Here is a 23689-nt window from a genome sequence, read left to right as displayed (position 1 = left end):
ATATATAATTTTTATATTATATATATATAACTAAAATATAGTATTCAAGTTACTTTTTTCTTTTATATAAAAATTTTATTCTTTAATTTTATTAATCTTCCAGCCTTATTGAGATATAGTTGACACACAGCACTATATGAATTTAAGGGGTACAGCATAATGATTTGACTTTATACATCATGAATTGATGGTCACAATAAGTTCAGAGAACATCCATCATCTCGTATAGATAAAAATGTAAAGAAACAGAAAAAAATTTTTTTCATTGTGACAAGAGCTCTATGGATTTACTTTCTTAACAACTTTCATATATGACCTACAGCAGTGTAATTATACTTTGCATTGTACATTACATCCCTAACAATTATTTCTTTATAACTGGAACTTTGTGCTTTTGACTGTCTTCATCCAATTCCTTCTAACCCCACACCCTGCCTCTGGAAACCACAAACTTGATCTCTTTTTTTGTTTGTTTGTCTGTCTGTTCTTCAAGTACAACTGACCCACAGCATGTTAGTTTCTGGTACCCAACATAGTGATTCAATATTTCTATACATTTCAAAATGATCACTACTGTAAGTCTAGTTACAATCTGTCATCATACAAAGATATTACATAATCGTTGGCTGTTTCTCATATCGTACATCTCATACCTGTGACTTATTTATTTTGCAACTAGAAGTTTGTGCCTCTTGATCTCCCTCACCGATTACTTTCTCCCCCCATCCCTTCCCCTCTGTCAACCATCTGTTTGTTCTCTGTATCTATAACTCTGTTGTTGTTTCTTCATGTTTGTTCATTTGCTTTGCTTTTCAGATTCTACATATATGTGAAATCATACAGTATTTGTCTTTCTTGGATTTATTTCACTTGGTATAATACCTCTCAGCCCATAGCCACATCATTGCAAATCAAGACTTCATTTTTTACGGCTGAGTAATATTCAATTAAATATAAATGAAATTATTTCTTCCATATATTGGCAATTATAAATAATAACTAATGAACATAGGGGTACATAAATGTTTGCTCAGTAGTAATTTTATTTCCTACAGATCAATACCCAGAAGTGGTATTGCTGCATCAAATGGCAGTTCTAGTTTTGATATTTTGAAGAATCTCCATATGGTGTTCTGTAGTGGCTACATCAATTGACATTCCTATCAACAGTGCAGTGAAGGTTCCCTTTTCCCCACATCCTCGCCAACACTTATTTGTTGTCTTTTTGATAATAGCCATTCTGACTAGTGGGAGGTAATACCTCATTGTGGTTCTGATTTGCGTCTCCCTGGTGATGAGTGATGTTGAGCATCTTTTCTAATGTCTCTTGGCCATCTGCCTGTCTTCTTTGGAAAAATGTCTCTTCAGATCCTCTGCCTATTTTGTAATTGGGTTATTTGGTTCTAGTTTTTGTCTGTGCTGGGTCTTCTTCACTGTGCGTGGGCTTTCTCTAGTTGCAGTGAGTGGGGGCTCTGCTCTAGTTCTGACATGTGGGCTTCATTGCCCTATGACATATGGAATCTTCCCAAACCAGGGATTGAACCCATGTTCCCTGCAATGACAGGTAGATTCTTAACCACTGGGCCATCAGGGAAGTTCTATTTGGGTTTTATTTTTTTTTTTTGATGTTGAGTTGTATGAGTTCTTTTTATATTTTGGATCTTAACCCCGTATTGGATATATTGTTTGTAAATATCTTCTCCCATTCAGGAGGTGGCCTTCTCATTTCGTTGATAGTTTCCTTCACTGTACAAAACCTTTTTAGTTTGATGTAGTGCTGTTTGTTCATTGTGGCTTTTGTTTCCCTTGCCTGAGGAGACATATCCAAAAAAATATTACTAAAACCAGTGTTAAAGCAAGTACTGCCTCTGTTTCCTTCTTGAAGTTTTATGGTTTAGGATTTATTTTAAAGTCTTTAACCCATTTTGAATTTATTTTTGTGCATGATGTGAAGGTGTCATCCATTTCAGTTCTTTTTCAAGTGATGGTCCAGTTTTCTTAACACTATTTATTGAAGAGATTGTCTTTCCTCCACTGTATATTCTTGCCTCCTTTTGCCATGGATTAATTGGCCATATAAGTGTGGGTTTATTTCTGGGTTCTCTATTCTGTTGCATTAATGTATAATATGTTTCTGTACCAGTATCATACTGTTCTGTATAAAGTATCCTGTAGCTTTGTAGTATAGTTTGAAGTCAGGGAGTGTGATGCTCCTAGCTTGTTCTTCTTTCTAAAGATTGTTTTGGCTATTTGGAAGTCTTTTGTGTTACCATACAGATCTTAGAATTATTCATTCTAGTTCTGTGAAAAATGCCACTGGTGTTTTAATAGGAATTGCATTAAATCTGTAGGTTGTTTTGGGCAGTATGGTCACCTTAACAGTATTAATTCTTCCAACCCATGAGCATGGTTTATCTTTCCATCTGTTTGGGCCATCTTCAATTTATTTCATCTGTGCCTCATAGTTTACTGAGTACAGATCTTAGATTTATTCCTAGGGCTTTATTCTTTTTGATGTGATTATAAATGGGAGTGCTTTCTTAATTTCTTTTTCTGACAGTACATTGTTAGTGTATAGAAATGCAACTGATTTCTGTATATTAATTTTGTATCCTGCAGCCTTACCGAATTTATTGATGAGTTCTAGTAGTTTTTTGGTGATGTCTTTAGGATTTTCTAAGTCAAGTATCATGTCATCTGCTATAGTGATAGGTTTATTTCTTCCTTTCCAGATTTGGATTCCTTTTATTTCCCTTTCTTTTCTGATGGCTGTACCTTGGACTTTTTTTACTTTTAAAAATAGAGCTACTAGAAAATTTTTACTTACATATGAAACTGACATTATATCATTTCCATTTTACAGAGGCGGACACAAGCATCAGAGGACTTGAGTGATGTGTGGTGCAAAGCCCAAGTGTGGAAGTCAGTGAATCTGCTTTAGAATTTGTGAGCAGAGAGGACTCCAAAAGGGTGCATTCCCCAGGCCCTTTGGCTGTGGGACAAACACTAGGACCCTCCATGCTCAAAGAGTCACATTCCCCTCCTCCTCGGAATCTTAACCAACCAGCAGTATCTTCTGCCTTTGAGGGTGGGCTCGGAGTTGAAGCTGTGACCCATGGACACAGGAGGCTCCCCAAGATGGCCAGCCTGAGCAGATACCATTAACTGACCTGCCTCCGCAGTTCCAACCGCAGCGGGCCGGCCTCTGCCCTGCCCCAGGCGCCGTCGGCTTGAACCGCAGTGTGGCCCCTCCCGGACGTCACCCCTGCCAGCCACTCTGTCGGGTGTCTTGCACCCTCTGCCTCAAACCCACTTCTATCCCCGTTCCCAAATGCTGCTCAGGCCGCAGACCACTTTCCCCACAGTTAAGCATCCTGGCTAGCAGTTGTTCCTGGCCAGCCCTTAAGGGGACCCTCTCCCCGGCCCCTGAGGCAACAGATGTAGAGGATGACTTTGGGTTTGGGAGCAATTTCTTGGCAGTCTGGGTCTTCACAGCCACCCCACCTCCTGAGATGGGGTGAGGCCAAGAGAAGGGAGATGCTTTGGAGCCCAGGAGGTGCTTCAGGGGGAAGATTGTGCCCCTTAGCCTGGGCACAGGCTCGGCATGCTGTGGCCACTTGCCTGGGCCCTGCAGTCTAAATCTCTTAGAGGGTCACCCTGGCTACCCTGGGAAGGGGGTCTCTGGGGTCCTGGGAGTAAGCAGAGCCCATCTTGTCTTGGGTACCCTAAATGTGCCTCGCAGTGCCTCCAGGAGGCAATCTTGCCACAGATGAGGATTCAAGACCCAGTCCTGTGGCCCTTGAGGTCAGGTCTGCTGGAGGCATTTGGGATCCAGCTGGCGCATCCCATTTGCATGTAATAGGGTCAAAGCTTGCACTGTAATTTTAGCAGAAGGAGGCCACTTTTGGTTTTAAAATAGTTTTAAATTTAAAAAATGAATTAAGTGGAAGGATGAAAGGCGTGAGGAATCTTGGCAGCCTTGGGATAATTATTTTAAAACCAGCTCCCATTTCTCAAGTCCTCCGCAGCACCAGGCCTGTGGTGCCGCCATCCCTGGGAGGCCGGCCAAGATCTCTGGCAGGGCCGGTGGTATCAGGCCTATTGTACCGCCTCCAGGCGGCCACCGCTATGCTCATCCCTCCCTCCCTTGGGCCCAGCTGCTCTGGCGAAGAGCAGGCGGGTTATCGGACAAATCCAGCTTCAAATTCTGCTCGGCCACATGCCTATTTAACCTCCCCCAGCCTCATCTTTCTCATCTGTAACATGGGGGTAATGACAGCTCTTGGGGCATAGGGAGAGAGTCAGACACCTGCCCCAAGCCCCTTACCTGCCTTCAGAGGCCCATTACTAGCATTACTTCCTCCAAGCTGAGCAAACGCTGTCCTCCAGACACCATCCCTTTAACCATCATCAACGTGGAGGGAGAAAACGGTCCCTAGATGAGGCCAGGAGTGCCTGCAGCAGTAAAACTGTCTGACCCTGCGCAGGAGCAGCTCTTGGTGAGGGACCTGTGCCTCCTGTGCCCCGACACACTGGGGAGAGGTATGCCCCGAGCATGAGAGCAGAAAGGGGCATTGTCAACAGAGCAAACCTCTCCCTCCCCTGCCTCCCTGGGCTTGAAGCTAGAGGTCTGAGGCCCAATTCTGCCCTCTCCTCATGGCCTCAGCCAAAGCCCAGAAGTGTCCCATAACCTTAGAGTGCCCTCCTGGTATAGTGACCATGACAAGCTGTGGCCAAAGTGAGTAGACACAGATGCACCCGCGGCCCCACCAGTACCTGCAGGTTGGCCTCCTTCCCAAGGATGTTCAGGCACATCCTGAACATGCCTCCTTCCCAGGCATGCCCTGGCCCATGTCTCCAAAAACCTTGACCCTGCATCCCCTCAGCTCTCCCTTCACAACCTCAGGCATACATTTGCTGTCCCAGTTTTACTCCCCCCACCCCCACTCCTCAGTGCCCCCAGTGTCCACCATCCTCCCTGCTCTGGCTCATCTGGGGTGCAGCGATAGCTGGGTTTCCAACCCTTCTGGACTTGGGCTGGGACTACGGTGAGTCTAGCAAGGCACTTCAGGTGCACGTTTAAGGAGACGTGCACTCTCAACGTCATTCAGATGCAGGGTTGGGACCTGAGGGTGCATGCCCCTTTAAATTTTGCACCCTGAGAGATCACCCCAGCCCCACCCTGCCTCGGTCTCCTCAGACCCTCCACCCACCTCCGAAACCTTTCCAAACACTCTCATTAGGTGTTTGAGACCCCACTCTGTGGCTTTCCCCCTCAGCAGCATCTCACCAGGATTGTGCCCTGGTTCTGGGCTGGATCTCTCACTGAGTACCCTCTTCCTCCAGCCCCTCGGCCTCACCTACCACTTTGAATGAAGATGCTCCAAACCTCCCTCCCCTCTACCTCTCTTCTTGGCTCAGATCCCAACACCCCACTCCTTCCTAGCACTCCTCTCCAGGGCCCCACAAAAGCTGTGTGTCCCTCCTGGTCCCCTCTTGCCCAGGCTTTCCTGTCACTTCTCTCTACCCAAGGACATACTCTGTACTCCTCCCATCCCACTCCCTCATTGATAGCTAAATGCTGTCTAAATCTCTCTTATTCAGCCCCCTGCTCCCAGCCTCCACCGCCCTGTATTCTTTCTCCTGGCCGCTGGCCACCATCTCCCCCTACTGCCACTCCTGCCTGCCTCCCAACACTCCCCAGGGATCTCCACCTTTGCACATCTGGCCTCACCCTCCCTTTACTCCAGATCCTTCCTGACTGCACTAGTCTTGGAGAGAGTCCCAGGCCCTCCCCCAGGGCTCCAACCCCACTGGTGTTTCTCCACTCCACAGATACCCTGGGCTCTCATCTGGGAGCTGGCACCCCTGCTCTTTCTGCTCAAACACACTGTTCCCATCTCTCTGCCTTGGAACACTGGTTGGAATTTAATCCCTTCACCAGATGAAGATATCACAGTCTGAGTTCAGTGCCCGTGGCCCTCTCAACATCCCATGCTTGACTCATCACCATGGCCTCTCCGGTGTCCAGAACGGTACTTGATAGAACACAGGCACTCAATGGGTATTTGTTGCATGTATGATTGAATTTATTAATCAGTGCATGGAGGGATTGTCATGTAGGTGGCTTTGGTGGCTGGGTGGGGATGAAGGGAGATACTACATAAGCTGTAGCCAGTGCCTGCCTATGGCAGCAGGTGGCTGGAGGGAGAAGGCCACGTCACCTGCAGCAGGCTGAGTCCCAGTTTTAAGGGCCTGGCAGTGAGGTGCGTGCATGGCGGAGGCCCGCAGAAGAGGTAATGCTGAGAGGGCAGCTCTGCCCACTCTTCTAATTATTGCTTGAGTCTTTCCAGGAGTGCCAGCTGCTTGCCCCAGAGAGTTTGGTCTCATCCGTCACAGTGTGAGCTCGGGGTAGGGCTGCTGCCACTGCCAGTGGGGAAGACAAGAGGAGGTTCCCAGGGGCCTTTGGGTCTTGGAGAGCAGAGGCGGCCTCAGGCTTGGACCACACTCAGCTTAGGTCCCTTCCTGTCCCCAGGGCTGCTGAAAGGTGTCCCCTGACTTGAGGGTCCTGTCAAGAAGCCTCCAGCGTGGCCAAGGAGCAAGGCAACTGAAGGAGGGTCCACAGCAACCCCAGGCAGGGAGCCTCGGATGGTTTGGTGTCTGCTGACATGGAAGCCCTTGGGAAGATTGTGCCCCGGTGACTGGCTGGGCAGGTAGACAGCTCAGGCCCGGAAGGAGGCCTTGACCACACGGCCCTTCAGTGGCTGTGGTGGCCGGAAGTTGTTCACCATGTGGATCCTCTCATCCTCCTCTGAGGTGAAAAGCAGGCTCCGGAATTTCTCCATCTTAAGGCAGAAGAGATGCTCAGGGCAGAGTGGGGGAGCTGTGGTCCCCTCTGACCCCAGACACATCATCTAGCATACCCTGCCCAGCCAGCTCTGCCCCTCTGTCCTCCTGTCCCTAGGGCTTGTCCCTACTTCTCCCCACTCATTTCATGTTTGGGACCCCCAAGCTCAGTGACTTATTCACTAAAGAGCCTCTGAACCTGGGTCCTGCTCGTGTAGCTCCAGTCCCAATCTTCGCTCTAGCTAAGAATCGTCCGCAAATGCAGCATTCAGGTTCTAGCACGCTAGGGGCGGTCCCAGGATCCAGGGATCGCTCCTTCTAGCCTGTGTCCAGGTCCTAATGACTAACAACCAAGCTGGCCCCCACCCAAGAATCTGAACATTTATTAGCAAAAAATAGGAACCTTGACGGTGGGACCGCAGGCTGTGGGCTGCTACGGTCATGCTGTCCAGGTGTGCCTGAATGTCACCCCCCTCCGTCTGCTCCTCTGGGAGGACTCACCTGCCTCTCAGAGATACGGATGGGCTCCCGGAGCACGATCCAGGTGACGCTCTCGCTCAGTGGTGGTGTCGTCAGGGACCCGGGGTAGGTCCAGTAGTGCCGGCTGGCAGGCAGGAGGCACTTGGGGTTGAAGCAGCTGAACTGGGCCTTGGTGCCCTGGGCCAGAGTGGGGGACCCAGGAATCAGCATAGACCTCCCACCAGGATGAGAGCAGCACCCTCCCACCCATTTCTGTCAATAGGATTTAGGCTTATATGGCCCACTGATGCAAACTGTGGGCAAATGTCTGTGATCCCAGAGGCCATCACCCATCCTTTTGCATTAGAAAGCTGTGGCTCCTAAAGCTCTCAGGGCACCATGTTCTCTCCTTTGCCCTTGACAAACCTTAGTGGTGCTGCCTGTTGGAGGACCATTAATGTGATAATCATTGTATGAATCCTATACCCAAACAGATGGCACTCTGGGCACGCAGCAGGGCCATGGACCCTGATGATGAGGAGTCAGTTGCAGCACCCCACAGCTGCGGACCTGCACCCTTCACCTCTGCAAGGGTCTGCTGCGGGATGGAGGAATGGGAGGGCCCACTCCATGATCTAGCCCGGTTCTCCCTCCCTTCCCAGGCTGCTCTGGATCAAGGGCACTGACCCCTGGTCTCACCTTAAACCGAACCATGTAGAGCGCATCTGTCAGACGGTTCATGCTGGGGTGCTCGTCCCCTGTCTGTCAGAGAGAAGGCAGCGTGAGCCCAGAATTCACTATGTTCTGGGACTAGGGGTGGCACCAGGCCTCCCATGGCCTTCTGGGCCCCAGGTAACCCCCTCACCTCCAGGAAGACACCGACCACAGCCAGGCCATCGGGCGCCGAGGCCGCCTCCCCAAATGTGCTGTACTTCTTGGCGTTCCAATGAACCAGGTGCAGCTACAGGGCAACAACGGGCCAGGCCAGTGCTCAGTGCCTCCCAGGCTCCGTGAGAGCTCAGGGCTAGGTTTCCCTCACTCCCACAGGACTCCTGGCCCCCTGCAGGAGGGGCTCCTGTGGGCGCCATGGGTCAAAGACAGCATTAACCCTGTTCTAGGTCTGACCCTTTCCTGAGCCCCAAGGGACCAAAGAGCTCAGGCCCTGCCCTCCATGAACTGTGAAATAGATAATGACCATCTAACGTGACACCTCCCTGAGGAAGTGGATCCTGCAGCTGAGGCCAAAGAATCAGAAGAGGGTTACCCAATGGAACTCTCCGGGAAAGGTATTTCAGGCAGAAAGAACAGCATAGGTAAATGCCTAGAGGTATGAAAGAGCCAAGCTTCCCAGGTGGCTCAGTGGTAAAGAATCTGCCTGTCAATGCAGGAGACACAGGAGATGTGGGTTCGATCCCTGGGTCCAGGAGATCCCCTGGAGAAGGAAATGGCAACCCACTCCAGTATTCTTGCCTGGAGAATCCCATGGACAGAGGAGGCTGGCAAACTATAGTCGATGGGGTTGCAAAAGAGTAGGACAAGACTTAGTGACTAAACAATAACAACAGCAACATTAAAGAGCCAGGTGTGGGCAGGGATTCATTACATGCAGGTCAGTATGAGAAAAGGTCAAGGTGAGATGAGGCCAGGCAAAGCCAGGTCATGCAGGCCCTTAGAATGCCAGGCTTAATCCTTGAAGGGTTGTTGCAAGGCTGTGATAGGACTGGATCTGCCCTTCAGAAAATTCCTTCTGGACACACAGATCAGCACAACAGTGGGCCAACTTCAGGTGGAAGACCCTGTGCTGAGGGTGCGTGGAAGTCCCTTAGGGGACTTCACTCCCTCCAGTGCCCCACACTGGGCACCTAGCAAACCCCTGACTCCCCAGTACCCCATTCCCTCCCCCATCAGGCAGAGGAGGGTCTTACCTCGCTGGGGAATGACTTGCCATCCACCGTGTGCTCCGAGCCCACACTGTGCTTCTTGCCCCAGTGGAAATGGAACTGCTTAAGCCGGTAGGGCCCATCCAGGGGGCCCCCAGACACCACTGCGGGAGAAGGGGGACCTGTAGCAATAGCCATAAGAGACCCCACACTGCCTGAAGGCGGCAGTACTAGCATCAGGGAGGGAGAAGGGAGATAAGCTTTTCATTTGGAACATTCCTGGGGCTAAGTGGACTTGGATCAGTCCCCACGCAGTTCTCTATGCCCTTGACTGGGCCAGGGCAGAAATCCTGGAGGCCTGTAGGTGGCAGAGGAGTCTGGTACTGACAGGGTACATCCTTCCATCAGGCTGTCCTCCCCACTCCTGCCCACTTTCCAGTGGAAGCTGGGATGTTGCTTCTTAGACCCCCTTCACCACTAACAGTAGACGTCCCATGCCTGCAGCCCTGACTCAGAGCTGGGTCAGAAGGATTCTCTTCTTTAATCTTCATGGTAACTCAGGACAGAACTTTTTATTATTCCTATTGTATAAAGGAGGAACCGAGAGACAGAGAGGGCAAGGTCTTTGCCCAAGGTCACACACAGCAAGGCACTGAGCTAAGATACAAGCCTATATCTACTTCATGTAAGTCCAGAGCCCAAGGCCCTAATTACCAGGCTGTGTTGCCTGCCCAGAACCTGGTGGGTCCCTAGGACCTGATGTCCAGAGGCCAGCTCCTGAGGATCCCCACTCCAAGGGTCAGGCCCCTGTCTTGACCAGAGTCCCGCCCTCATGGCCTCTTTGGCAGGGCCAATTTATGCTGGTTTTGTGACTTTCCTACTCTGATACCCAGTGAGCAGAGGCCACACACAAGGCCTCCTGGGACTGATTGAATTTCTAGCTGAAATAGATCTAGCAGTGGAGGGAGCCCCCACCAGGCCTGAATGTGAGCTCCTGGATCAGGTGACGGCCCTGGGCTCAGAGTTCCACTAGGCCCCTCCAGAATGGGTGACCAGGGCAGGGCCCTGACCCTTGTGGGCCCCTCGAGGAGGAGGATAATGGGACAGCCCAGAGGCCCCGTCTCACTGTCCCGCCTCACCTGAGCAGCAGGTCTGTCCATGGCAATGCTGGGTGGTTAACTGAGCCTGAAGGTGGTGGCTCTGGGTTGAGGCCCAATGAGGATGCCTCCATCCTGGGGAGGGCCTACAGACTGAGCTTCTGATATAGACTGTGGAGGCTCACTCTTCTGAGCATGCCCCACCTGGGACTCCATAGTGTAACCTCTTAGAGAGTGACCTCCCTCCCTAACCCTTGAGCTTGGCTTCCTCGCCTGCTCTCTGCATCCTGACCACAGAACACACTGCCATTCTCGGTGTACTTACTATGTGTTCAGGCACTCTGCAGACATCAACCCCCACAGTGGCCTAGAGGGGGACACATTGTTACCCCCCTGGCCAGATGTGGCACAGAGGCTCGAAAAGGTAGGTCTCTTGCCCAAGGTCACACAGCTGGGAAGTGGCAGAGCCCCAGCTCTCTCACTCCTAAGCCTATTTTCTTTCCACTGGGCCCCTAACCCCTCAGGCCTGGGCATTCTATTAAGGGAGGGAACCCCAGCCAGGCTAGAAAGTGAGCCCCTGGATCCGTAGTCCAGAGGAATGCGCCCTTGGGCCTTCCCTACCAAGAGTGGCCTTCACTGAGCTACTTATGTCTGAATCGAGCCCTCAGTGCCCTCTGAAGGTTATTCGGAAGGTCCAGTCACTTGAAAACTACTCCTTCACAAACTGTGATCTTAGGTGCCTCCCTGGTAGCTTAGCGGTAGAGAATCTGCCAGTGCAGGGGATGCAGATTTGATCCCTGGTTGGGAAGATTCCCTGGAGAAAAAAATGGCAACCCACTCCAGTATTCTTGCCTGGGAAATCCCAAAGGACAGAGGAGCCTGGCAGGCTACATTCCACAGGGTCGCTAAGAGTTGGACACGACTTAGTGACTAAACAACAACAACAATGTCATCAAGAGCCCCATGTCCCTCCCCAAAGTTCTGGGCGAGAGTCTTTTACTTAGAATTCAGTACCAGGAATGCTGTGTCTCTCTTCTGAGGATCTGCTGGATTTCCTCCCTTCTGCAGCAAGAATTATAACTGATCCTCTTTCCCTTTTTTCCTAGCCTACCAGAGAACTCGGGACTAAGCAAATAAGATCATTCCCATCTGGCTTTCCTCCTCTTGTCTGCCTTTTGATCTTCTATTTGAAACTTGAGTTCCCCTGAGTACTTTCATTGCATGTATGGGGGGCAGGGGTAGGCGTAGGAGAATGAGGGGCAGAGTACCAGTCACTTCCTTATGTAAGAAACTTTAGCAGGTTCCCTCCTTGTCCCACTCGACCCCTCACAGGCCTGGTCATAAGGACAAAAATCCTTATACTAAGGAGCACTCCCAAGCCTTCTGTCTAGGAATTTATCATGGAGAAACCCTCTAATCCCAGGGCAAAGAGACCCTGGAAGGAGCTGCCACAAGTTCCCACTGGGCTCCCTTTGGTCCAAGATAGTTGGGATTTGAGGCTATAGGTGGGCTGGAGACTTCGGGGTAGGACCAGGCAGGTTCTGGCCCTCCCCAGCTTACTAAGTTTTGGCTAGCCCATCTTAGAGGCAGGTTCTTAAGAGGAATAAACCAACTGCCTATGACCTTAACAAGTGGCCTGGCACGCAGAACATTTTAGCTCCATTCTCTTTCTGCTGGGCTTAACCAGATCACACACAGAGGAGGGTTTGGCCTTAGGTCACACAGCAGGTCAGTGATGGGGCAGGGAGTGGAAACAAACCCGACCTCAAGAACTGAATGAAAGAGAAGAAAAAGAATTAGTATTTCTTGTGCATCTACTACATGCCAGCACTACAGACATCACTCCAGGTTTTTCATTTTTTCTCTCTGTGACCCCAGGGAGGGAAACAGGGTCTTAATGCCCCCCATTTTATGCATCAGGAGACTGAGGCTTCACAGCTGGTGAAAAGTGGAGCCTTCCTTTCCCAGCATAGCGTTCTGCCCTTTTTGAGCCTGCCCCAATCAGGTTAGGATCCCAGGGAGAAGAGTGCCAGCGGCTGGCAGGGACCACTTACCAGTTCGGTCATCGCTGTCACTGAAGTCCACTTGGACAGAGTGGCCATTGTTGGCGATGCTGAGGGATATGCAGGACTCATAGGAAATCTCCAGTGGCTTCAGGCTGGGTGAGTACACAGCCTGGCTAGATACGATATTGATTGGTGACTGGCGGTCTCCCTGGGCAATGGGATACAGCTTGTGCCAGTGTGAGGGGCCTGCAGATGGCGGGGAGAAGGCAAAGATTCAGGCCAGCCCGGATCTCAGGGCTGCAGACGAGGGCATGTGTGGGGGATGGTCTCCGTGCTATATCCTTTCAGAGGTCAGCCTCTGCTATGGAGTCGCGTGGTCTGGAGCATCACTCCCAGCTCTGCCACTTTCCCTCTTAGCTTCCATCTTCTTGTCTGTGAAATGGGCTCCCCAAAGCTCTCTACTCATAGCTGATAGGAGATCCAGAGAGCTAACAAGCGGAAGGAAGCACACAAAAGCTACAGGCTCAGGGGCAGTTTGGGGTAGCAGGTCCTCCCCAACACCCAGCATATGTTTAGAGAGGTCCCCAGGGCCTCGAGGTCCCTGACCCTACCCTACCGGGTGTCTGGCCTCTTCTTGCATCTGACCAAGTTCCAGTCGGTATTCATAATAACGATAACAAAAGCTCACATCAACTTCACTTTGGCTCTATGACATGCATTTGCTTCTCTTAATAGCCTTGTCAAGTAGAGACAAGTGTGATTCCCATTTCACAGATGAGGGCACTGAGGGTCACTTGTGCACGTGTGCATGCACACTTGGGTACAGGAGTAAACACACAGTGTGTGCATGCCTTGCCCCCCAGCTGCCCTCCTTGGGCATGTGCAGGTCCAGGGAGATTTTCATGTGTGCACACATATGTGCACAGTGGCCTGAGCTCACCGCATCCAGAGCGGGCAGGCCCAGTAACACATGTGTACAAGTGTGCAGCCCTTCCAAGTATCTCTGACACACACATAGGCATCCTCACACAGAGATACCCCCTGTTGCAAACCCGGGTCTGCACTAAGAGACTACAGCAAAACACATGCTCGTGCACACACATGCACACCTGTGTGCACACCCACGAGCACCCACCACCTGCCTCCCAGAGATTCCATCTGCAGCCGAGAGGCTCGGCATCTCCCTGGGGAACATCCTGAGATGCAGCCTATTTTTAGAGCCATTGCCGGCTGGTGCTTCTCCCTGTTTTTGGCTTCTTAAGTTTTCCTGAGAAAACAGCAGCAGGTGCCGACAGAGCTGTGTCCCCAGCGGATGACTCAGAAGCGTGGCCCAGACCCACTGTGGGTTATTTTTGAAGTCCTGTGAGCACGCCACATGCCAGCACCTCCATCCTCTGTCCTTCCCGCCCTCACTGTCCCTAGGCTGGGTGACCCAGGACTGGGTGAGGCACAGCAGCTTCAGGGAGGCCAGCTACATGGCAGACCTAATGCAACACTGGACATTCAGTGCTGGCGGTCAGGACTAGCAAGAAGGCTAGAGTCAGGGGACTTTGACTCTGGGGAAGGCATCCAGAAGCTGGCTGGGAGCAGAAGCTGGGCGTGGGGGGAAAGAATCTTCTAGGAGGGTTCTGTCAACCTGCCCCTTCTCTGCCTCTCTCTGCATCTCTGCGTATCTCTCTTGCCTTTTTCTGAAAATCTCTTTCTAGCTTTCACATGTCCAAACAGGGTTTTCCCCTTCAAAATATGCTCCTGTGTGCTTGGGACCTCAGAGTGGAGGCAAAGACCCCACAGCACCTCCCTAACTTTCTCTGGCCCAATTGTAACCTCCAGACCCCCAGACTTGGTACCCAGGACCCCCATCCACCCTTCACAGAATGCCTGCCTCTCTGTAGATAAGTAGGGATGGGGGTGTTCCTCCCAGAAGCACTCCCTTTCTCCCCACCCCCACCTGCCTTGCCTGGGTTTCCTCTGGATCTTGGTTCCTCGGGGAAAGCTAAGAACCCTTATCCCACATCCCCACCCCAGCGTGGTAAGAAATAGCCTCAAAGGAACTGCCCTGCCGAATACCCACACTGAAGCGGTCTGGCTCTCACCGTCTGCCTCTTCTCTCTTCCTCTGCGTCTTAAGGAGGAAACTGAGGCAGGATCGAGGAGCTATTCTCCGGGTCAGACCAGGAGGCTGATGTGGGCCACCGGCTCCCTTGTCTCACACCGGGACGTGCTCAGACACCCTGCCAGAGGCAGACACGCAGACACATCCATGCGCCCTTAGATGCTCCCTTCCTTCACATACCTGCCGACTCGAAAGCTTGGACACTTCGACGGGCAAACTCTGCCGGGGACACCGCGCCCTTGCCCACGCGGAGCCCAGCTCCGGGGAGGTCACTGCACACCAGCCGTGCGCGCTCCCCTCACATACACCGCGCAGCGCGCTGCGTTCAGCCCGCCCCCAGCTGCCCTGGGCTACCTCCACCCGCTGCGCACTCCAGCGGGGGATGAGTGAGTGAGTGTCCGGCCCAGGTCCCAGCGAGCTGGGTCGTCAGGGGCTGCGCGGAGGAGGAGGCAGGACGCGCTTGGCCGCGGGTGGCTCGCTGGCGGCGGGGCCGGACGGAGAGCGGCGCGCACTTTGCGCCAGGTGCGGGGGAGCCAGGGCTCTGACCCGGCGGGTGGGCCGGGCTCTGGGGGCTGGATGGGAGAAGGGTCCCCGTCTCGCCTGGAGGATAGGGGGCTTGCAGGTCCCGCTGGGTGGGAGGGTCAGGGGCGAGTCCCAGTGGATGGGGGCTGGCTGGGGTCTGTGCCTACCGTCGTTCTGGCCGTAGCCCCAGCCGTGGTGGCCGGTCATGCCGCTGCCGTCACCTGCCGGCTCGGCTCAGTTCTGCTCGCTCGGGCTGCGGCTCCGGCCCCGCTCGCTGCTGCGGAGCAGCCTCTTAAAGCGGCGGCAGGCGGGAGGAGCGGTTCCCAGGGGACCCGCCCCCCCCACCCCCTAGTAGGGCGAGAGAGGCCGGCCCTGCCCCGCCCTGCCCTCTCCCACCCACCCCGCAAGCCAGTTGAACCCTGAGTTGAGATGCGGGCTGTGTGGGGGGTGTCAAGGGGACCTAAACCCCACCCCCACCCTGACCCTGGCCGAGCACTGTTCCTCCTTCCCTCCAGCACGTGTACAGCCTCTGGGGCAGGAGAAGCCACCCATCATGAGGGCCGCCTCCGTTTCTCCACACCCCATCCGTCCCCCAGGCTTGTCTCTGGGCGGTAAATCCCACCACCGGAGACCTGGGCTCTGGGCCCCGAGTCCTCTTGGACTGGGACCCCTTGAAACTGCAAATTGCACTGACCATCAAGTGTCCACGAGTGGAGTTTCCCCTGTTTGGTGAAGGATCCAGGTGCTGGGCCAAGCTTTGGATCATTCCTCTTTCCTAACCCTCTCAGCTTTCCTACAACAATGGGTGGTATACTTCCATTAGCCTGATCGCACAGAGCAGGAGACTGAGGCCCAGAGAGGTGAAGTAACTTCTTGCTGCAGATCTTCTAGCTAGAAAGTGAGGGCTTTACTCTGAATTTGTCTCACTCCTGGATTCTTGTGCTCTTTCCTACTTCCCCTTGGTGTCGGGGTGGGGGGTGGGGGCAAAGGAGTCCTGTGGTTGTGGGGGTCTGGGAGCCCTGGGGTAGGAGGAGGGCTTAGGCAGAACCAGGGTCTTAAAATGGGAGTGGGGAGTTTGGGCTTTAACCACTGGGCATTAAGACAGACAGACCCCAGGGAACTTCCCTGGTGGTCCAGAAGCTGAGACTCTGCACTCCCAATGCAGGGGGCCAGGGTTCGATGGATCCCTGGTCAGGGAACTAGATTCCACATGCCACAACTAAGGATCCCACGCGCCGCAATGAAAACTTGGCGCAGCCAAATAAATACTTAAAAAGACAGACCCACAGAACACCAGCTGGCTCCCGCCATGGAACTAAGTATGAGGCCCTACCTCCACCCTCTGCTTCTCTTCCTTTCTTCCTCCACTGTCCAGGTCTCTCTGCCTATTTCTTTATAGCTCACTGTTTGTCCCTCCTTTCCTTGCCTCCCCATGACCTTCGGCACACCTGCTGGGAGCTCAGGGCCTCCACCCTGCACTCAATCTCAGTATCTGCCTTGGCCCAACATTTTCCCATCCACAAGCCCTGGTCCTTGCTGCGCCCTCCACCTGGGATGTCCTCTGTCTTTCCCCCACTGGCTCCAGCCGGCCCAATCTGATTCATCTGAGGATGTGGCCTTATGCCAAGGATAGGGCTTGTCTCTGGCTAGGCCTCAGCAGGCACTTTTGGGAAGACAAACAGATGGGTGGATGGAAGGAGAGACAAATGATCCCACCCAGGGATTTGTACCCAACCAGAGTTGAAGGACCATTTGTGAAATCTCCGCTGGTCTGACCTCTACCAGAGGGAAACTATTTCACACCGTGTTGTTGGCTGACCTTGTGAGGGAATCTGCCATCTTGTCTGCCAGGCTCCCCTATATCTCTGTGGCTGTCTTGGTTTCCCTCTCTTAGGCCCTGAACCCCTCAGGTCCCCGAGTAGAGTTGTGGAGATTAAGTGACAACTGGTTGGCTGGGCCAAGGTCAGTCAGTGACCTCCCAGCACTGCCTAGACACCTCTCCTTGACCCTGGAGCTGGAAAGCGTCCTTAATAAAAATCTGATTCTAAGACAGGGGGCAGAGGATCATAACAGACATGCAGAGGGTAGCCCCCAAGACTGCTTCTGTTCATCTCCCAGAAGAGCCAGCCACCTTTCTCCTGGGGGAGCTGCAACACTCTCAGGGCCTGGGGTTGGGCCCAAATGTGTCTACTTCATTGACCTACTTCCCCCTCACTGTGACCCAGACATTTCCATATTTATAGTACTAAAAAAAAAAATGGAATTACTTTTATAGCATTGGATTGAGCTTCATTCTCACAGTAGCCCCACTTTGTAGATGAGGAAAGCAGGGCTCAGAGGACTTAAGTTGGGGTGCACAGTGAGTGGCAGAGCTAGGATAAAAACCCGGGGCTGCTGAGTCCCTTATTCAACATGTCTAAAATCACCAGGAGGGGGGAGGAAGTGGGTTTGAAATTTGATTGTCATTTGTGTAGACAGGTAAGACTTCCTCCACAGTGACTGAAGAGAAGCCAGGGAGAGTGTTTGTTCCTGGGTGGAGTCTGGGAGCCTGGAAGGGTGGGAGAGGGTGCAGAATGGGAATGGGAGGGACACCCTTTACTGCTCACTCCTTCAGAAAGAATTAAAATATTGCCTCTTTAACAACCAAATAAAAGTTGATCCAATTCTTTCCTTCCTGCATCCAGTCTTTAGCAGTTTTCTCTAGGTGCTGGAGAGCTGGGAACTCAGGTAGGTGAGAGGAGATGATGGAGTCTGCCTGTCTGAGGTGAAGCCTCAGTTTCCTCAGGTCAACTTGGGAAAGACTGTGCCCCCATTCAGGCACATTCTGTCTCAATTACATGCTGTCTTTAAAATGGAACTGGGGACTTCCCTGGCAGTCTAGTGGTTAAGACTGCACTCCCAATGCAGGGGGCGTGGGTTCGATCCCTGGTCAGGGAACTAAGATCCCATATGCCATACAACTCAGCCAAAAAAAAAAAAAAAATTAAAGAAAAGTGGAATCGAAAAAAAAAAAAGAATTGATTTCACTGGTCTGGAGTTTATTCTTTGGTCTCATTGGTGTCAGTGGCCTCCTGGATTTTGCTCTTTCTGGGGGAGAGGAAGTGTAGGGATGTGAGAGCTATGATGAAGGGCTGGGGGAGGATTGTACAGCCACACCTCATTCATCCTGACCTTGACCAGATCTCACTTCCCCTCTCAAAGATACAGGTGTCTTTGCTCTACAGTAACGAGGTGATTAGGGCATCATCCCTGCCCTACCCAAACTCATGGGATCCCTGTGAGTTTCAGTTGAGACAGTAGTTGTCCAGTGCTGCACCAACAGGCAGAATCATGCCTGCTCTTCACTGTGTGTTGTGCCCAGGGCCAACAGGCCAGACTGGAAGCCCTGCGACCTAGAGACTCTAAGATGAAAATTATAGCTTCTCAGGTTTTTTTTTTTTTTTCCAAAAAATTTCCACTCCAAGTATATAGAAACAATGGAAACAGTGAGACTTTAGTTTCTTGGGCTCCAAAATCACTGTGGATGGTGACTGCAGCCATGAAATTAAAAGATGCTTACTCCTTGGAAGAAAAGCAATGACAAACTTAGTGTATTAAAAAGCAGAGACATTCCTTTGCCTCCAAAGGTCCATATAGTCAAAGCTATGGTTTTTCCAGTAGTCATGTACAGATGTGAGAGCTGGACAATAAAAAAGGCTGAGCCCTGAAGAACTGATGCCTCCCAACTGTGGTGCTGGAGAAGACTCTTGAGAGTCCCTTGGACAGCAAGGAGATCCAACCAGTCAATCCAAAAGGAAATCAACCTAAATATTCATTGGAAGGACTGATGCTGAAGCTGAAGCTCCAATACTTTGGCCACCTGATGCGAAGAGCTGACTCATTGGAAAAGGCCCTGATACTAGGAAAGATTGAAGGCAAGAGAAAGGGGTGACAGAGGATGAGATGGTTGGAATGGCATCACTGACTCAGTGGACATGAGTTTGAGCAAATTCCTGGAGATGGTGAAGGACAGGGAAGCCTGGTGTGCTGCAGTCCATGGGCTCGCAAAGAGTCAGACACGACTGAGTGACTGAATAACAACAACAAGTATGTGTATGTGTGCACTCACAAGTGGAATGAATCTGGGCTGTGAACTCAGACAGACCTGGTCCTGGCTCCCAGCATCACTAGCTGTGTGATCTGGGGCGAGTTACTTCACCTCTCAGCCTGTTTTCTGATCTGTCAGATGGGAACAGAGAGTCAAGGGGGCTAATAGGATGGTCGGGTGAGCATATCTGTAAGACTCCTAGAACAGAGTATGTACTCCTCAGACCTCTGTTCTTTCCCCTTTTCCTTAGCTTTTTTGGGAAATTTAAACCCCCAAATATTCATTTTCCAATTACAGTAGTGGCACCTATTTATTATAGAAAATTTGGGAGGATCAGAAAAGCATAGTAAAGAAAATTCACTGGTCATATTACCACCCAAGAATCACCACTGTGAACACTGAAGTGACCATCCTGCCAGGCTTTTTCAGTACGTATTGCACTCAGTCACTCAGTCATATCTGACTCTTTGAGACCCTATGGACTGTAGCCCATCAGGCTCCTGTGTCCATGGGATTCTCCAGGCAAGAATACTGGCATGGGTTGCCATTTCCTCCTCCAGGGGATCTTCCTGACCCAGTGGGTTGAACCCATGTTGCCTGTGCCTCCTGCATTGGCAGGCAAGTTCTTTGCCACTAGCACTACCTGGAAAGACAATATATATTAGTAGTGCTTAAAAAACAATCAGAACCATATGTGGAGTTTTGTGACCAGGTATTTGTCACTTAATGCCCTATGGTAAGCATTTCCCTGCTTCACCAGTCCTGGAGAACTTGACAATAACTGCACAATACTCTAGTATGTGGATTTTTCCATTTTTCACTATTGTAAGCGTACTGCAGTGGACAGCCTTATGTATACATCTTTGTGTGGGTGGCTGACGATTTCCCTGAGAAAGTGGATTAACCAAATCAGGTGATAAACACATTGCAGGTAAGACATTTTAAAATGTAGAAGGCATACTTCCCTGGTGATCCAGTGGTTCAGAATCCACCTTGCAATGGAGGGGACATGGGTTTGATCCCTGGCTGGGGAACTAAGATCCTGCAAACCATGGAGCAGCTAAGCCTGAGCATGCAACCAGTGAGCCTGCACGTCACAAACTAGAGATTCGGTGTACAAAATGAAAGAGCTTGCACGAGTCAACTAAGACCCAACACAGCACCCTGGGAGTGTGTCCTACATTGGGATTCATTCCTCCTGGCTGGTTTCCCACAGATTATAAGCTCTTCTAGGGCAGACCCTGATGCTGGGAAACACTGAGGGCAAGAGGAGAAGGGGGCGACAGAGGATGAGATGGTTGGATGGCATCACTGACTCAACAGACATGAGTTTGAGCAAACTCAGGGAGATGGTGAAGGACAGGGAAGCCTGGTGTGCTGCAGTCCATGGGGTCGCAAAGAGCTGGACACGACTGAGCGACTGAACAACAAGGGCAGAGCTAGGCCCACTCTTCCTGGCAGCTCAAGGATCTGGCCTCCTCCAGCTGAGACCAACCAGGATGGGTAACACAATAGACGTGAACTGGGGTCTGGCCAGATCTGTAGTGTGTTTCTGATCCCTGTGCCACTTTTAAATAGCTGTGAGAATTTGGAATTTTACTCACCTCTCCAAGCCTCTACTCTCTTGGGTATAAAATGGGGTGAATAGTAGTATCTATTGCATCGGTGAATACAGTGAGCACAAAATGGTGGTGTGTGTCAAGGGTCCACCTGGCTCACGAGTCACAGTAAATGGGGGTGGTGTGTGGGTTTTAGGGCTCAGTTCTCCCACCTGTTCAGTGGGAGATTGGCCTAGGTCAGTGGTTCTCAAACTTGAGCCTAAATCAGAGTCACCAGGAGTCTTATTAAAAGTTTCTTAGGCCTCACCCCAGAGTTTCTGTTTCAGCAGGTCTGGAATAGGACCTGAGAATTTGCCTTCCTAACAAATTCCCAGGTGATGTTGATACCGCTGGTCCAGGATCACCCTTAAAAAACCAATGGTCTTAATCAATAAAGCCATGCTTTCCTGATCTGATATCTTCGATTGCCTGTCTTCTACAAAAGGAAAAACTTGTGAGGAGCCCTGAGTGCCCAGGTGGTGGGGCTTGTATTGGGTCAGCCTCCATGGCTCCAGCTCAGCACCTTTACACGCTGGCTTGAATTAGATCCCCCGCCGAAAGCTGTTAAAGTTCTAATGTCTAGGACCTTTGAGTGTAATCTTATTTGGAGACATGGTTTTTGAAGACTTAATCAAGTTAAGATGAGGTCATGGGTTTCCCTGATGGCTCAGTGGTGAAGAATTTGTCTGCCATTGCAGGGGACATGGGTTCAATCCCGGGACCAGGAAGATGCCACATTCCAAGGGAAAACTAAGCCCGTGCACCTAGAGCCTGTTCTCCACAACAAGAGAAACCATTGCAATGAGAAGCTCATGCATCTTATCTAGAGAGTAGATGCAACTAGAGAAAGCTTGCAAGCAGCAACAAAGAGCCAGTGCAGCCATAAATAAATCTTTCCAAAAAAGTTTTTAGGGTGGGCCCTAATCCAATGTGACTTAGAAGAGAAGAAATACAGAGATATGAGGAGAGAATAACATATGATGATACAGGTGGAGACTGAAGTGCCACATATGGCTGTGAGCCAAGGATTACTAGCCAACCACCAGAAGCTAGGAAGGCCAGGCTAGGTTCTTCCCTTTAAGTTCAGAGGGAACGCACTGCACACACTTTAATTTTGAACTTCCAGCTTTCACAACTGTTAGGCAATGCATTTCTGTAGTTTGTACCAGTTTGTGGAACTTTGTTATAGCAACTCCAGGAAATTAATACACTGAAGTATCTTCTTTTACAGGTTGCCACCAATACAAACCTTTTTCAAAATCATGTATATCTTCATAGGCAGTATGACTCCCCTCCGCCAAACTTGGGGATGTTTCTATTCATGCAGTCCATGATTGCACTGAACTCTCACCTGTCATCTTTTGACCTTCCCACATTCCCTGGGTGTATTTTATTATCTATTATATTTCACCTGTCCAATTGGAGGACATGTGACAGAAAAAGCATATGACAAGCTGGGAGAGTCTCCTGCCTCCGTTTCCCATCGGTTGTGTTCCATGGTGCTATGCAGGGGCCAGGGAAGTCACAAGAGGGCGTTCCCCAACCTGATCCTGGTGACAGCACCCAGAGGGAATTTTATCCATCATTGCTGCATCGTTACTGTCAAACTATGCCCCTTACTCAGTTCCCACCCCAGGGTGGGTTGGGGTGGAGATCTGTGCTCACTTTCACCTTATTTGAGGTAACCATTAACCTGAAGATGCATGTAGTGTCTGTGAAATAGGAAGGAATCCTCATGTCCCCCTAGACCCCTCTCTCCCCACCTTCCTCATGGAGTAGCCCTGTTCCTTGGCAGCCATCCCCACAGGGATGGTTCTTTTCAGGAAGTGCAGAGCTTTAAATTCCTCCTTGATTTTATGTGCTCAGTCTTCACAACCTGGCTCCTACCACCTCTGAAACTTCCTCTGAGCACTCCTTATTGTTGTTTAATTGCTAAGTCATGTACAACTCTTCTGCGACCCAGTGGTCTGTAGCCCCGCCAGGCTCCTCTGTCCATGGTATTTCCCAGGCAAGGATACTGGAATGGGTTGCCATTTCCTTCTCCAAGGGATCTTCTCAACCCAGGGGTTGAATCCAGATCTCCTGCATTGGCTGGCGGATTCTTCACCACTGAACCACCTGAGTGACCACTCCCTACCCTTCACCTAACTCTACATCACACCAAACTTCCTTTAGTGCCTCAGCCTGTCATGCCTTATCTGCCTCCCAGGGATGACACCTGCTGTTCTTTCTGCTTAAAACATTCTATCTTGCCCACATCATGTGAAACATTCCTGGAAGAGGGGAAGTAAGTGGAGTTCCTCTGCTTACCTCTCAGGTCCTCAACTTCCCTCTACCTATCAGATCAGATCAGATCAGTCGCTCAGTCATGTCTGACTCTTTGTGACCCCATGAATTGCAGCACGCAAGGCCTCCCTGTCCATCACCAACTCTCGGAGTTCACTCAGACTCACATCCATCGAGTCAGTGATGCCATCCAGCCATCTCATCCTCTGTCATCCCCTTCTCCTCCTGCCCCCAATCCCTCCCAGCATCAGAGTCTTTTCCAATGAGTCAACTCTTCGCATGAGGTGGCCAAAGTACTGGAGTTTCAGCTTTAGCATCATTCCTTCCAAAGAAATCCCAGGGCTGATCTCCTTCAGAATGGACTGGTTGGATCTCCCTGCAGTCCAAGGGACTCTCAAGAGTCTTTTCCAACACCACAGTTCAAAAGCATCAATTCTTTGGCACTCAGCCTTCTTCACAGTCCAACTCTCACATCCATACATGACCACAGGAAAAACCACAGGCTTGACTAGACAGACCTTTGTTAGGAAAGTAACGTCTCTGCTTTTGAATATGCTATCTAAGTTGATCATAACTTTCCTTCCAAGGAGTAAGCGTCTTTTAATTTCATGGCTGCAGTCACCATCTGTAGTGATTTTGGAGCCCAGAAAAATAAAGTCTGACAATGTTTCCACTGTTTCCCCATCTATTTCCCATGAAGTGGTGGGACCGGATGCCATGATCTTCGTTTTCTGAATGTTGAGCTTTAAGCCAACTTTTTCACTCTCCACTTTCACTTTTATCAAGAGGCTTTTGA

The 23689-nt window shown here is 50.9% G+C and overlaps 1 protein-coding gene across 4 annotated transcripts; it reads right to left on the bottom strand.

Moving 5' to 3' along the window:
• Positions 1-6067: 6067 nt before the first annotated feature.
• Positions 6068-15236, bottom strand: CA7 (carbonic anhydrase 7). Of its 4 annotated transcripts, none has more exons than XM_025268798.3 (7): positions 15090-15236; positions 12337-12534; positions 9231-9367; positions 8171-8266; positions 8005-8067; positions 7348-7503; positions 6068-6845 (listed from the first exon to the last, which is right to left on the bottom strand). In XM_025268798.3, the coding sequence occupies exons 1-7, from the start codon at positions 15127-15129 to the stop codon at positions 6723-6725; spliced, it is 813 nt and encodes a 270-aa protein (XP_025124583.3). In that variant the 5' UTR covers positions 15130-15236; the 3' UTR covers positions 6068-6722. The 4 variants fall into 4 exon arrangements, with proteins under 4 accessions (XP_025124583.3, XP_006072153.4, XP_044787953.2 ...); XM_006072091.4 differs by having other exon boundaries at positions 9231-9349; XM_044932018.2 differs by lacking the exon at positions 8171-8266.
• Between the last annotated feature and the right edge of the window lie 8453 nt (positions 15237-23689).

The sequence above is a fragment of the Bubalus bubalis genome, chromosome 18 (genome assembly GCF_019923935.1).
Source record: "Bubalus bubalis isolate 160015118507 breed Murrah chromosome 18, NDDB_SH_1, whole genome shotgun sequence".
In the NCBI taxonomy this organism is placed as follows: domain Eukaryota; kingdom Metazoa; phylum Chordata; class Mammalia; order Artiodactyla; family Bovidae; genus Bubalus; species Bubalus bubalis.
This window is presented reverse-complemented; position numbering and strand designations above follow the sequence as displayed.